Source organism: Pleurodeles waltl, chromosome 5, assembly GCF_031143425.1.
Source record: "Pleurodeles waltl isolate 20211129_DDA chromosome 5, aPleWal1.hap1.20221129, whole genome shotgun sequence".
In the NCBI taxonomy this organism is placed as follows: domain Eukaryota; kingdom Metazoa; phylum Chordata; class Amphibia; order Caudata; family Salamandridae; genus Pleurodeles; species Pleurodeles waltl.
This window is the reverse complement of record NC_090444.1, coordinates 995,329,216-995,341,885: the sequence shown is the minus strand read 5'-3', so window position 1 is coordinate 995,341,885 and position 12,670 is coordinate 995,329,216. Positions and strand designations below refer to the sequence as shown.

Genomic DNA, 12,670 nt, shown 5'->3' with positions numbered 1-12,670 from the left:
CACCTGACCGGCCCTGTGTTGCTGGTGCTGGGTGTTTGGGGTTAGCTTGAACCCCCAACGGTGGGCTGCCTATGCCCTGGAGAATGAACTTGTAAGTGCTTTACTTACCTGATAAACTAACCTTTACTTACCTCCACCAGGAACTGTTGAATTTTGCAGTGTCCATTTTTAAAATAGTTTATTGCCATTTTATGCCAAACTGTGTACATTACTGTTTTCATTCAAAGTTCTATATTTACCTATGCCAAGTACCTTACAATTTATGTACTCACTTGAATTCTGAATCTTGTGGTTCTAAAATAAACTAAGAAAAGAATATTTTTCGATATAAAAACCTATTGTCCTGGAGTTAAGTCTTTGAGTGTGTGTTCCCATTTATTGCCTGTGTGTGTACAACAAATGCTTAACACTTCCCTTTGATAAGCCTAACTGCTCCACCACACTACCACAAATAGAGCATTAGTATTATCTATTATTGCCACTATCAACCTCTAAGGGTAACCCCTGGACTCTGTGCACACTATTTCTCACTTTGAGATAGTATATACAGAGACAGCTTCCAACAAGTACCAACAATTTAGAATATGCAACATGAAAACAAATCACACAGTCAAATTGTTCAAGATGGAGCTATCCCTGAGCCAGTATGTGAACAATTCTGAGCCAGTGCAGCTAGAAGTATTATTAAAAAACATATTCTTCAGGGTCCTAATTGTCCAGGTTTGTTGACCTTAAACACATCTGAAAGGTATTAACAAAAATACTGGCTAAAGAATGAATGCTTAACATGGCCAGTAACACAAATGAGAGTATTGGTATTGTTGATGGAATTAAAGTACCTGCAGATCATCGTACATTTGCAGCAACCTTTGCTTTAGCAGTGTCCGTGACTTCTGTTCCTCTTCTCTTTGACGTAGCACTTGCTCGCGAAGCTCTTTGTACTGACGGATCTCCTCTGCTTTCTGCATCTCTTGCTGTAGTAAGATAGTCTCATCTTTAAGCACAGGTTCTGGCATTGTCTTCCTACAGAATGATATAGTATATTTTATTTTGTATCCCTGTGCTTTGTGTGATTGTACCCTATTTGTTGATCACTAAGATGTATATTCGAAGTACTAACAAACCAGAAGAGGAGGAAATTATTCAAAGAACACAAATCATATACGAGGGCACCACATGCAAAAACAGGATTCCTAACATAACACCCAATGTCTTGTTTCTAAAAGATCCCAGCTTCTTGCTTCATGCGCCTTTCTTCATGAAGTCCACCATGTTTCATATGCCTAATGTTTCACATACTAGAAATCCTCACAAGGTCACGTGCCAATATGAACATACTGAAGATTTTTTTTTTAAATCCATCAGAGAAGCTGAGATATACTTGAATTATTTGCAATAGTTTGGAATTTCAGAGATTCATACCATACCAATGTAGAATGTACAAAGATAAAACATTTGAATTCTGCTCCTAAAGGGTTACTTCTGAGCTTGGAGAATGCATGACTTTTGAAGGTTTCACAAAAAATCCAGGGGCATTCTGGTAGATCTACAACAGTCATAGTGTTTCTGAAGTTCTCCGATGTGTAATGTACTCAAGGGGAGTCAAAAACATTTGAACAATTCGGTATGTTTAAAGGTAATTGAAAGGTGTTGCTCTTTCTTGTTTTCGCCCAGGTATATATTCTTTCCTCAAAAAGAAATAATTTACTGAGTATCCTAATTTTATAACATAATATACTTACTCATTTGACAAGTAGTAATATGTGTGTGTGCTACAGTGGGAAACTAACTTCAAGACTAGGTAAATACCAACAAACTGATGAGCTTATAGGCTAAGCTACATTTGCAAGGTGGACACTCAAACACCTACACTGACTCAAAATATACAAATGCAGCAATTCTGTCACAGTGGTGGATTTTCTACAGTTGTAAGTGTACATTACCAACATAAAATCTCACCAATCCTGATTATGCAAATCCATATTGGAACTTTATATATGTAAGGTGCCTGTTGGCACAACGGTTCAGTTTAGGTTCACAAAAGGTGTAAAGCTTGCACATTGTTTTCTTAATCCTGTGTTTTATCTCACATAGACATTGTAATTCCCTCTTTGTAGGATTCTCAGACCATTCAATCTCAAGGCTGTAAAGGTTTCAGAAGATGGTCATAAGACTAGCAAAAGTGCTCAAATTATGAGTTTGTCTCAGGGTCGAGACGAAGTCTCAACTGTTTTCCAGTAGACCAGAAGGACCCTTCTTAAATCACTTTACGTAATCCAAAAATCCTTTCGCAAGCTGGCCAGGTCTTTCTCTCCCACCTGGTGAAACCCCCTTATAGCTGTCATTACGATCAAGTGCTGTCTCTCACAAATAATTTAACCAGAAGCACATCAGCGGAAGAGCTGTTCACCAGCCAAGCTCTGGAATGATCTCCCTCAGGATCTGCGAAATATTTCCAGTTTTGAAGTTTTGAAGTATGCTGTAAATGTCTTCCTATTTTCACTGCTCTAGCTCTGTCTGATGTGGGCCAGGGCTGGTCTCTTGCTGGACTTCTAACTCAGCTTTTGGGTTGCTATCCTGTTCGCTGTTCTTTTTATTCCTGTTCTAGCACCAAGATGCTTCACTGAAAATGTGCTCTATTATTATTATTATTATTATTATTATTATTAATAATAATAATGATAATAATATTAATAACAAAAACAACAATAATAATAATAATGATAATAATAATATTATTAATAATAATAATAATAATAATAATAATAATATCACAACACTTAAACCACACCCTCTACATACATATACACATGGCAATTTGGTCGTTTACAGCGCTTAGAAACAGGAGAAGTGTGAAACAAGGTTTTGTTATCATTTAGTTAAGTACTAATGTCAACTACGTCTGCAGATTGTAAAGTGCAGTTTGTAACTTGCGTAATAACAGTACACTAATTATTACTACCAACATGTTTATTTCATAGACCCTAATGCTGCTGCTTGCTATTTTTAAACACTGTAACTTAGAGGAGTGCCTGGTTCTCATTTTAATAGTACTCTACATATGGATCTTGACAGAACAACAGATTGAGTTGGCCTAACTGAGATTCAACTGGTGAACTGCAGCCCACACACATGTCAGCAGCGGGTCGTCTTGCTGGCTTATTCCCGAATACAGAATTACAGCCTACGATCCACCGAATACTTGCTAGTCTTTACTTACAAGACAGCGTGTTTGAGACATTATAGCCCTGTTGATCTGTTTAATTATTATTTTTTCACTACTGAATAGCATTTTGCAACATGCACTTAAGCCAAGTTCGGTCGTCCCTTTATACAGTAGAAAAAACAACCTAAATTTGTATCAAGGAGATCAACCCGCAATCACAACTCATGCCTAACATCTCATTTAAAACCATTTATCTCAAAAGGCACGATTGGAGGGATTCGAATGTGACCATACTAGACACATCTCTCAGTTATGCCATCTTCCAAACCAGGATTGCAATGGCTGCTCATAAAGTTATCTGAAGTTCAGCAGATATTATGTATTATTATAGGTTTTGTATTACTGTACCGTCCCACACATATGTTGACCATTTCTTCTCTTGCTCTTGACCTAACTGATGGAACTCCAGCATGAACGAGTCCTCTGTTGAAACACCAAGGCAAAATGTGTTTTTTAACACTGGAATTACATGACACCAGCCCTACCAAGTATCACGCATCAGGCGTGATTCTAAAGCATTTCAGTGTGGTGGTCTGCATCACTGCGCTGAAATGGAAAATCGGAGATTGCTTAAAGTATCCTGCGACCCCAGACCAGCCCATGGCTGCCACTCTGGTCGGTGCTGGATGGCCACAACTGAGCTAGTGACCGTGGCTGCCTGCAGCCTGACTCTGAGTTGCGGCGATGTAAGCAGCCGGGAGCCACAAGACAAAGGGCCTGATTCTAACTTTGGAGGACGGTGTTAAACCGTCCCAAAAGTGGCGGATATTCCACCTACCGTATTACGAGTTCCATAGGATATAATGGACTCGTAATACGGTAGGTGGTATATCCGCCACTTTTGGGACGGTTTAACACCGTCCTCCAAAGTTAGAATCAGGCCCAAAATGTAATTATCATTCATCTGTGCCGATTCCTGTCAGTGCCCCTCAGCACAACACAACATCTCAGTCCAGTCCCTGCTATACAGTGTTTCCATTCCTGTTAAACATTTTGTATGAAAATGTGTCTGCATATTTGCAGAGAACTTTAATAAAGTACTGCTCATGAAAGACTTCTTTAACATCATGGTTACACATTTGTTTAACAGTATAATCAGGTTACAAGGGCACCAGGCTAGTTAGTCCCCTTTCATTTCTGGTGTTTTGCAGCAGTTGTCAGATTTTCTTAGATTTTCTTATTGCTCAAATGGGTGAAATGAACAAGTTACTTACCTTCAGTAACAAATTATCTGGTAGAGACTCTATTTAGCTGCAGATTCCTTACCTTAGAATTCCCTGGTGTCAGCTTCAAATCCGGAATTTTTCTGCTGAGCAGTACCCTGCGCGAGCCTTCAGGTGGCGTCATTTGGATCCACGTGCGTCGTCCGGCTCCATGTGCCGTTGTCAGCGTAGTTGGAGCCGTCTGTGACATCACGGTCTTCTATACAGGCACAACCCCGGCACGCGTACGTCAGTTCTTTTCCACAACTTCCCACGGCAGAAGCGCAGAGTTATGGAAGAACCAACTTTTAGCTTTTCTTTTTCTTTTTCTGATTGTCTGAACAAAAAGTAATGCCCTGGAGAAATGGTAAAAATCTGAATAATATATATCCGCAGAGCGGGGAGGCTTGGGTGGGTGTAAGGAATCTGCAGCTAGATAGAGTCTCTACCAGATAATTCGTTATTGAAGGTAAGTAACTTGCTCATTTGATAGAGCCTTCTAGCTGCAGATTCCTTACCTTAGAATAATACCCAAGCTATAACTCCTGGTGGCTGGTTGCGAAGATATACTTCACACAAGGAAGTCCTGCAGGACTGAGCAAGCAAAATGGTCCTCTCTTCTAACCTGTGCAAGGAAACCCACGTTGCCGCCTGGCAGATGTCCAGCACCAGCAAGCCTCGAGCTAACGCTGTGGTAGCAGCTTTCCCTCTGATAGAGTGAGCTCTCAAGCCCTCAGGAGGCTGCTTCATAGCCAAATCATAGCAAATTTTAATGTAGAGAACGACCCAGCACCAAATGGTTAATTTTTGGACTGCCCGCCCCTTCTTTGCACCAACATACCCCACAAAGAGTTGGTCTTCCACCCGGAACTCTTTTGTGCGGTCAAGGTAGAACGATAACGCTCTTTTTGGGTCCAGCCGTTGGAGACGATGCTCTTCTTTAGATGGATGCGGGGGATCAAAGAAGGTGGGCAGAGTGATATTTTGACCCAGATGGAAAGGGGTCACCGCCTTGGGGAGAAAAGAGGCATGAGTTCTGAGGACTACCTTATCAGGATATATTGTGAGATACAGTGGTTTTGACGATAAAGCCAGCATCTCACTCACTCTTATGGCAGATGTGATCGACCACTAAGAAGGCTGTTTTATTAGTGAGCAGCTGGAGAAGACAATTATTTAAGGGCTCAAAAGGAGCACACATCAGAAAAGTAAGCACTAGATTAACGTCCCACTGGGGTATAACAAAAGGCGTAGGTGAAAACATATGTACAAGCCCTTTTAAGAATCTCTGTACCATAGAAGACTTAAACAAAGACTGTTGATCAGGCAAACGAAGGAAAGCCGATAAGGCAGAAAGATAGCCCTTAAGAGTCCCTAAGGAGGAACCCTGTTGGGCTAGTGACAGAATAAACAGAAGGATATTAGAAAGAGAAGAAGAAAGAGGATCAATAGACCTCTCTGTACAATATAATACAAAACGTTTCCAATGGCAGGCATAAATCGACTTAGTAGAGGGCCACCTGGCTGCCAGAATGACATCACAGACCTCAGGAGGGAGGTCATAAACCATCAACTGTCGCCGCTCAATCTCCATGCATGAAGCCGCAGAGTTGACAGGTTCAGGTGGCGAACCTTCTGCTGCTGCAACAGAAGGTCCTCCAGAAGTGGCAACCTGATTGGAGGACTGATGCTTATTTTGAGAAGCTCTGGTTACCAGACTCTTCGTGCCCAATCCGGAGCCACTAGGATTATTTGGGCCTGGTTGTTCTTGATTTTCTTGAGAACTCTGGGCAGAAGTGGTATAGGCAGAAAGGCGTACAGGAGGCCTGAACTACACTTGCGATGAAAATCATTGCCTAGTGTTAGCTGCCTTGGAAACTCCAATGCGCAATACAGCTGACATTGCGCTTTCTCTTTGGAGGCGAACAGATCTAACCAAGGCTCTCCCCACTGCTGAAAGAGTCCTTGCGCCACCTCTGAATGGAGACACCATTCGTGATCCTCTAAGCATCACCGGCTGAGTTTGTTCGCTCTGGCGTTCAGAGAAACTGGCAGGTGTTGAACCACCAGGGCTATGCCCTGATGTTCCAGCCATGTCCAGAGACATAGAGCCTCGTGACAAAGGTTCCACGAGCCCACACCGCCCTGCTTGATGCAGTACCACATTGCGGTAGTGTTGTCTGTGAACACCTGCACTACTTTCCCTTTCACAACAGGAAGAAATGCCTTTAATGCTAGCCGGATCGCCCGAAGCTCCAACAAGCTGATATGGAGCCTGGATTCCACCGGAGACCACAGACCCCTGATCTCCACCTCTATCAGATGTGACGCATCTGTCACTACAGTGAGATCTGGTTGGGGAAGGGAGAGGAGTCTACCCTTGACCCAATCGCAGTTCACTAACCACCACTGCAGATCCTTTGCAGTTCCCTCTGAGATCTGACCCAAGTGTGTAAGATTTCTCTGATGCTGTGCCCATTGGAACTTCGGGTCCCACTGCAGAGCCCTCATATGCCATCTGGCATGCATGACAAATAGGATTCAGGAAGCCATGAGTCCCAACAGCCTCAGATTCTGTCTTACCGAAATCCAGGATAGAGGAGGAAACATCGGTATTATAACCTGAATATCCTGGACTCGCTGCTCAGGAGGATAGGCCCGCTACTGCACTGTGTCCAGAACAGCTCCGATGAAAGTGAGCTTCTGAGAGGGATTGAGGTGTGACTTTGGCATGTTTCTGGTGAACTCCAGCAAGTGCAAGATGTTCGCCGTCATTTGGAGGTGGGTGACAAGAGCCTGGGGCATCGGAGCCTTCAACAGCTAATCGTCCAGGTAGGGGAAGACTGAAATCCCTAACCTGCGCAGATGAGCTGCCACCACCGCCAACACCTGAGGGGCACTGGTGAGACCGAAAGGGAGCATGGTAAACTAAAAGTGCTCGTGGCCCACCTTGAACCGCAAGTAACGCCTGGGGGAGGGCAGGATGGGAATGTAAAAATACGCATCCTTCAAGTCCAACGTTACCATCTAGTCTTCTTGGTCTAGGGCAGACAAGACCCGAGCAAGAGTGAGCATCTTGAATTTCTCCTTTTTGAGGAAGAGATTGACGTCCCTTAAATCCAGGATAGGACGAAGGCCCTTGTTCTTTTCGGGAATCAGAAAGTATTGGGAAAATCAACCACTGCCTACTTCTGACATCGGGTCCCTTTCTATGGCTCCCTTGGCCAAGAGAGACGTAACTTCCTCGCAGAGCAAAGCCAAATGATCCCCCATCAGTCATTCTTTTATCGGTGGGATAGAGGGAGGGAAAGACTGGAAGGGGAGGGAATGATCTGCAAGACCCATTTCTCTGATGTGATGGACTGCCAGTGAGGGAGAAGAAATTAAATCCTCCCTCCAACTGGACGGACATGGTCTTGCAGAACCATACTAGGAGGGCTTGGGTGCTCCGGAAGGGGGGTGGGTGGTGTCCGACCTCTGGCTAGACCCTCTGGGTGTGATGGTACGCCGACCTCGTCCTCGCACGGGATGCTGGGAAGCCGGAGGATGGTGACTAACTTGTGGCTGGCGTGGTACAGCGCCCCTTGTGAAGCCTTGAAAGGGACGAAAGACAGACTGCTGAAGAGCCGGCGCTGTAAGGCCCAAGGATCTGGCCGTATCTCAAGAATCCTTAAATGACTCAAGCGCAGAGTCTGCCTTCTCACCAAAAAGGCGAGAGCCATCAAAGGGCATATCCATCAAACTCGACTGGACATCCCCTGAGAAGCCAGTAGGATGGAGCCAGGCATGGCGACGAAGGGCCACTGTCAAAGAAATCGCCCTGCCCAGCAAGTCGGTCATGTACAAGCCACACCTGATAGTAAACTTGGCTGCATCTCTCCCATCCTTGACAGCCTGGGTGAGAGTGTCCTGTACGCCCTCCGGGAGCTGGGGCAGCACCTGTGCCACCGTATCCCATGAAGTATGGGAAAACAGGCCCAATAGGCAAGAGGTGTTTACTGACCTCAAAGCCAGGCTGAAGGAAGAAAACAACTTCTTTCCAAGTTGGTCCAGCTTCTTGGATTCCCTTTCCGGAGGGGTAGAAGGGAAGGCACCACAGGAAGTGGAGGCTTGGACCACCTAGCTCTCCGGGGTGGGGTGTTGGGTGAGGAAACTAGGGTCATTTGGAGCAGGTCTAGGACAGCGGCCAATTGTCCTATTCACAGGAGCCCCTCTGCTGGGTTTGGACCATGTTCCCAGAAAGACATCTGTGAGGGCCTCATTGAAGGGTAACATCGGCTCCGATGTAGCAACCCCCAGCTGAAGCACCTCAGGCAGGAGATTAGTCCTGACTGGCACCGTAGGCAAATTTAGGTCCAAGACTTCAGCTGCCCTACGTACCACCATTGCATAAGATGCGCCCTCCTCCATAGCCACAGTGGGAGGAGAGACCGTGCCAGCATCTGGAGAAGTATCTAGTCCTTTGGCCTTCCCTAGATCCTCATACCAGTCCTGTTCGTGCTCCAATCCATACTCTAAACGGTCCTCAGACCCCTCCCATTCGTCTCCTGTGTCTCGCTGTTCTGAATAAGCCTCAGGCACTGATCAGGGCGTAATCAGCAGTGTCGAAGTCGGAATCGGCATCCTACAACGTCATTCCGGCTCCGGATCATCCGGAATGAGGATGGGGCTACCACCACCAGTGGGCACCGGTGGTGGAGGGAGTGTCGACGTCGGGCCCGCCTGCCGGAGGAGGTCAACTGTGAGAGACCGGCGCCGGTCCAGATCCGCTATTGGATCCTGGGGTCCTCAACTGCACTGAGGCTGAAGCCACTGATGTCGAATCCGATGGGGCCCCTGCTGACCCTGAAGACCCACCTGAGGGTGTAGCCCGCTCAAAAACAAGGCGCATAGCCTCGTAAAATTCTTTAGTTTGAGCGGGGGTCCCCGGAAAAGGGGGAAGACGCAGAATTGGCCCTGGCTCCGCGGAACTGCACTCGGAACGTCGACGTTCCCTAGACGCCTCGTCGGCCGACGGGCTTATCAAAGTCGAAATCCACTTGGACTTCTTCTTCTTCTTGTGCCTCTTACCTGAATTACCCGAAGACCTAGAATGAAAGGAAGATGACTTGGGGCTGCAGGAGCGATGCCGCAACCTCCTCCTAGAGCGGGACGTGACCTCCTCGGAGCTGCGCTAACCGAAGACAGCTGCTGGGCCGCTAGAAGCTTGAGAGATCTCTCTCTCTCAAGGCCTTTGGAGCCATGGCCTGACAGTCGGAACACGTCTTTGAATTGTGGTCCTTTTCCAGGCACCAAAGACACACCTGGCGTGGCTCTGTAACCAACGTGGTGCAATGACATGCACCACATGGTTTGAATCCCGTCTTCCTCGAGGACATCGTTCAGACAATCGTAAAGCTTCGACAAATCCGTCGAAAAAAAGGGTAGCTCTTTCCGGATCTGCGCTTAACCGGCGCGGAAGGGAAAGAACTGACGTACGCGTGCCCGGGTGGTGCCTATATAGAAGACCGTGACATCACAGAAGGCTCCAACGACCCTGACAATGCCAAGCAGAGTCGGACGACGCACACGGATCCGAATGACGTCACCCAACAGCGCGCAAAGCGTACTGCTCAGCAGAAAAATTCCAGATTCAAAGCTGATGCCAGGGAATTCTAAGGGATGGAATCTGCAGCTAGAAGTCTCTATCAAATATCTGATATTTATGTTTCCCTCATTTTCATTGCTTGATGTGTGCTCACGAGAAAGTGTCAGTCATGGTTGTTAAAATGTCACTCATGGTTACACTGAGATTATCGAAATGCCAGATATAGCAATCTGAAACCCTGGCAGCTATGTGGCACTAAATGTGTTTGTGGCGTGCCTTGAACCATACCCATCATAGTTCAGTTTCACAGTTGTATTACAACCTTGCAGTAGATTTCTTCATGATGAGTAAAGTGCGTGTATCCGCAAAATGACAGAACAGACAGTATGCAATCTTCAAGGAAAAAAAACTGTAGAAAATCAGTTGAGAGGTTCGCATAGCAGGTTTAATTTGCCAAATACTAGAATGCAATTGAGTGAATACCTTTACTCTTGGAACTGCATTCAAAAAGTTTGTTTTTCTTAAAAAGTAGCACATATATCTTTCTTTCTTTTTACTTTCTTTCCTTCGGAGCAACACAATTTTTCACTGCAGGCCTACACAATATACAAGCATTAAAGAAATATAACTGACTACATATATCATCTGTGCCTTAACAATATTAATGTTAAGTGAGGCATCAGAACGTATTATTGAAGGGGCTTTCACTGTAGGAGCTAGAGATTTCATATATACGTGTGCGTTCTAATGTTTAGCCTTAACATGAAGATTTGTAGTTCTCATTCACATTTATACTTGTGTTTTGAAATGTGGCATTTATTGAACAGCACACTGCATATGTAATTAAGAATTCAATTATTCATGTTTTGCATTTATTCTGACAAAATGCTTGCACCCATAATGGTGTATTAAAAGTGCATACTGACAATAATTTTCTAAAGTTGACATAACTAGGCCCCTTTGTTTACCATGAGTTGTATTTTTTCATGCTCTGCATGTTTTATGAGTATTATATATTAGAGATGGAAAGGCCTGAGAAGAAATCTTCTGGCACGGATTGGACGATTTAATGGGGGGAAGAAGCCTTCGATTCATTCCGTATGTGAAGTAAAAGCATCAAAGCTTAACTGTATTGTTGGAGCTCTGTGGGATGGGAGAATAATTCGATGTTGCAAGTGTGCTCCATGAGAGGAGAAATAATTCGGTCTCTGGTGATGTGTTAGGAGATAAGGGTGCTCCTGGAACTTCCCACTTTAAGTTAGTGTTCCCTTTGGTTGAGTTATGGCTGATTTCTTTAGACTTGGAGAGGTACAGACCTCTTAGCACCCTTTGCCCTTACTGTGTGTTGCTTCACACTAACATTGTTTCCTTTCTGCTAAAGACTTCTACTGGAGTCTTTGCGATGCTGACACCTACCTGCTTTATCCCTTAAAATCATTGAGACCCTGCTCTATTTAGCTGAGAACCTAACCAGATGTCTTTAATTCTGCTTATATTGAGGAGGATCAATCCAAATTATTTTGTTGAAATCAATTCTGGTTTCTTAATATCTGTATATGCTGTGACTGTAATTTCTGTATGCCTTATGCTATTGAGATTGAACCTATTCTGGCATTTCAGTTCGCCAGTTCTGATTCTGTTCCTTTATAATCTGATTCTAATTTTACGCATATATTGGAGAATTGATAAATTTGTAATACATCTACTACATTTTTCATATTAATTCTTGACCCTCTTTGTGTGGCAAAGTTGGCATTACGAGTTTTAACTGTGAATGTAATACTAACCACTTTGCCTTCAAGTACACTAAAAGATCCATAAAGTGGAGACCACAGTCCGCTTCCTTGTGTGCACTCTCACCTCTGTCACCCCCTGCACTATTACCATTTCCCTTTCCCTCTTGGCAAGCCTTTGTGAACAGTAACAACCCCTAAACCTTTTCTTCTTTTTCTTTTTACTCCTCCATCCTCATCTGCCTTTCCCATTTCCTTGTTCCTCCCTCCTTGCATTTTTCTTATGTTTGTAATATTTTCGGAGATGGACCTCCCCAAACTTTTACCACCCGCTCACTAGGTTTTGGTGAGTTTCACATTAAGCTGATGTGCTCGGTGGTGTTCGGGAAATGTCTTACTTCATGAAGAAGTTAGAATTTTTTCAATTTGCGTGAGCACAGTATTTTAAATTCAATCTGGGACCACAGCCTTGTGTTCCATCAACACGCATAGCACATCAGGTGGAAGCAGTGTAACCTAAGTGTCGCATGGTGACATAATAGAAGCCAATTCCTATTCCCGAAGAACAAGTCACTTACCTTTAGTAATGCTCTTTCAGGTAGAAACTCTATCTTGCCACTGGTTCCTCACCTTTTGAATATTCCCCAGGTGTCAGACTGGATCTGGAAACTTTTTTCAGTAGTATGCCTGCATGCCCGTAAGCAGCACCATGCATCTTCGCACTGATGCTGTTCATTCTGGAAAAGACGTTCAGAGCCAGGGACGGCTTTAGGGCGGTGCGATTGGTGCAGCTGCACCCGGCACTGAATTTGGTTGGGGGAATTGTGTTTGAAAAAAACTTACAGATTTTAAAGCATGTGAACTTCCTTGTGCATCCAGCTATTTCAGGCAACCATAAAAATGTCAAGATAAGCCTGATGTT

The 12,670-nt window shown here is 44.5% G+C and overlaps 1 protein-coding gene across 2 annotated transcripts in view; it reads right to left on the bottom strand.

Annotated features, from left to right (window-relative positions):
- Positions 1-12,670, bottom strand: part of ADGB (androglobin) — an 871,677-nt gene that overhangs the window by 22,230 nt on the left and 836,777 nt on the right. The window contains exon 34 of one of the 2 annotated variants that reach the window (XM_069235154.1): positions 840-1,023. In XM_069235154.1, coding sequence (XP_069091255.1) covers positions 840-1,023 — 184 coding nt within the window. The remainder of the gene's footprint in view (positions 1-839; positions 1,024-12,670) is intronic. The other variant, XM_069235155.1, reaches the window with a different exon arrangement.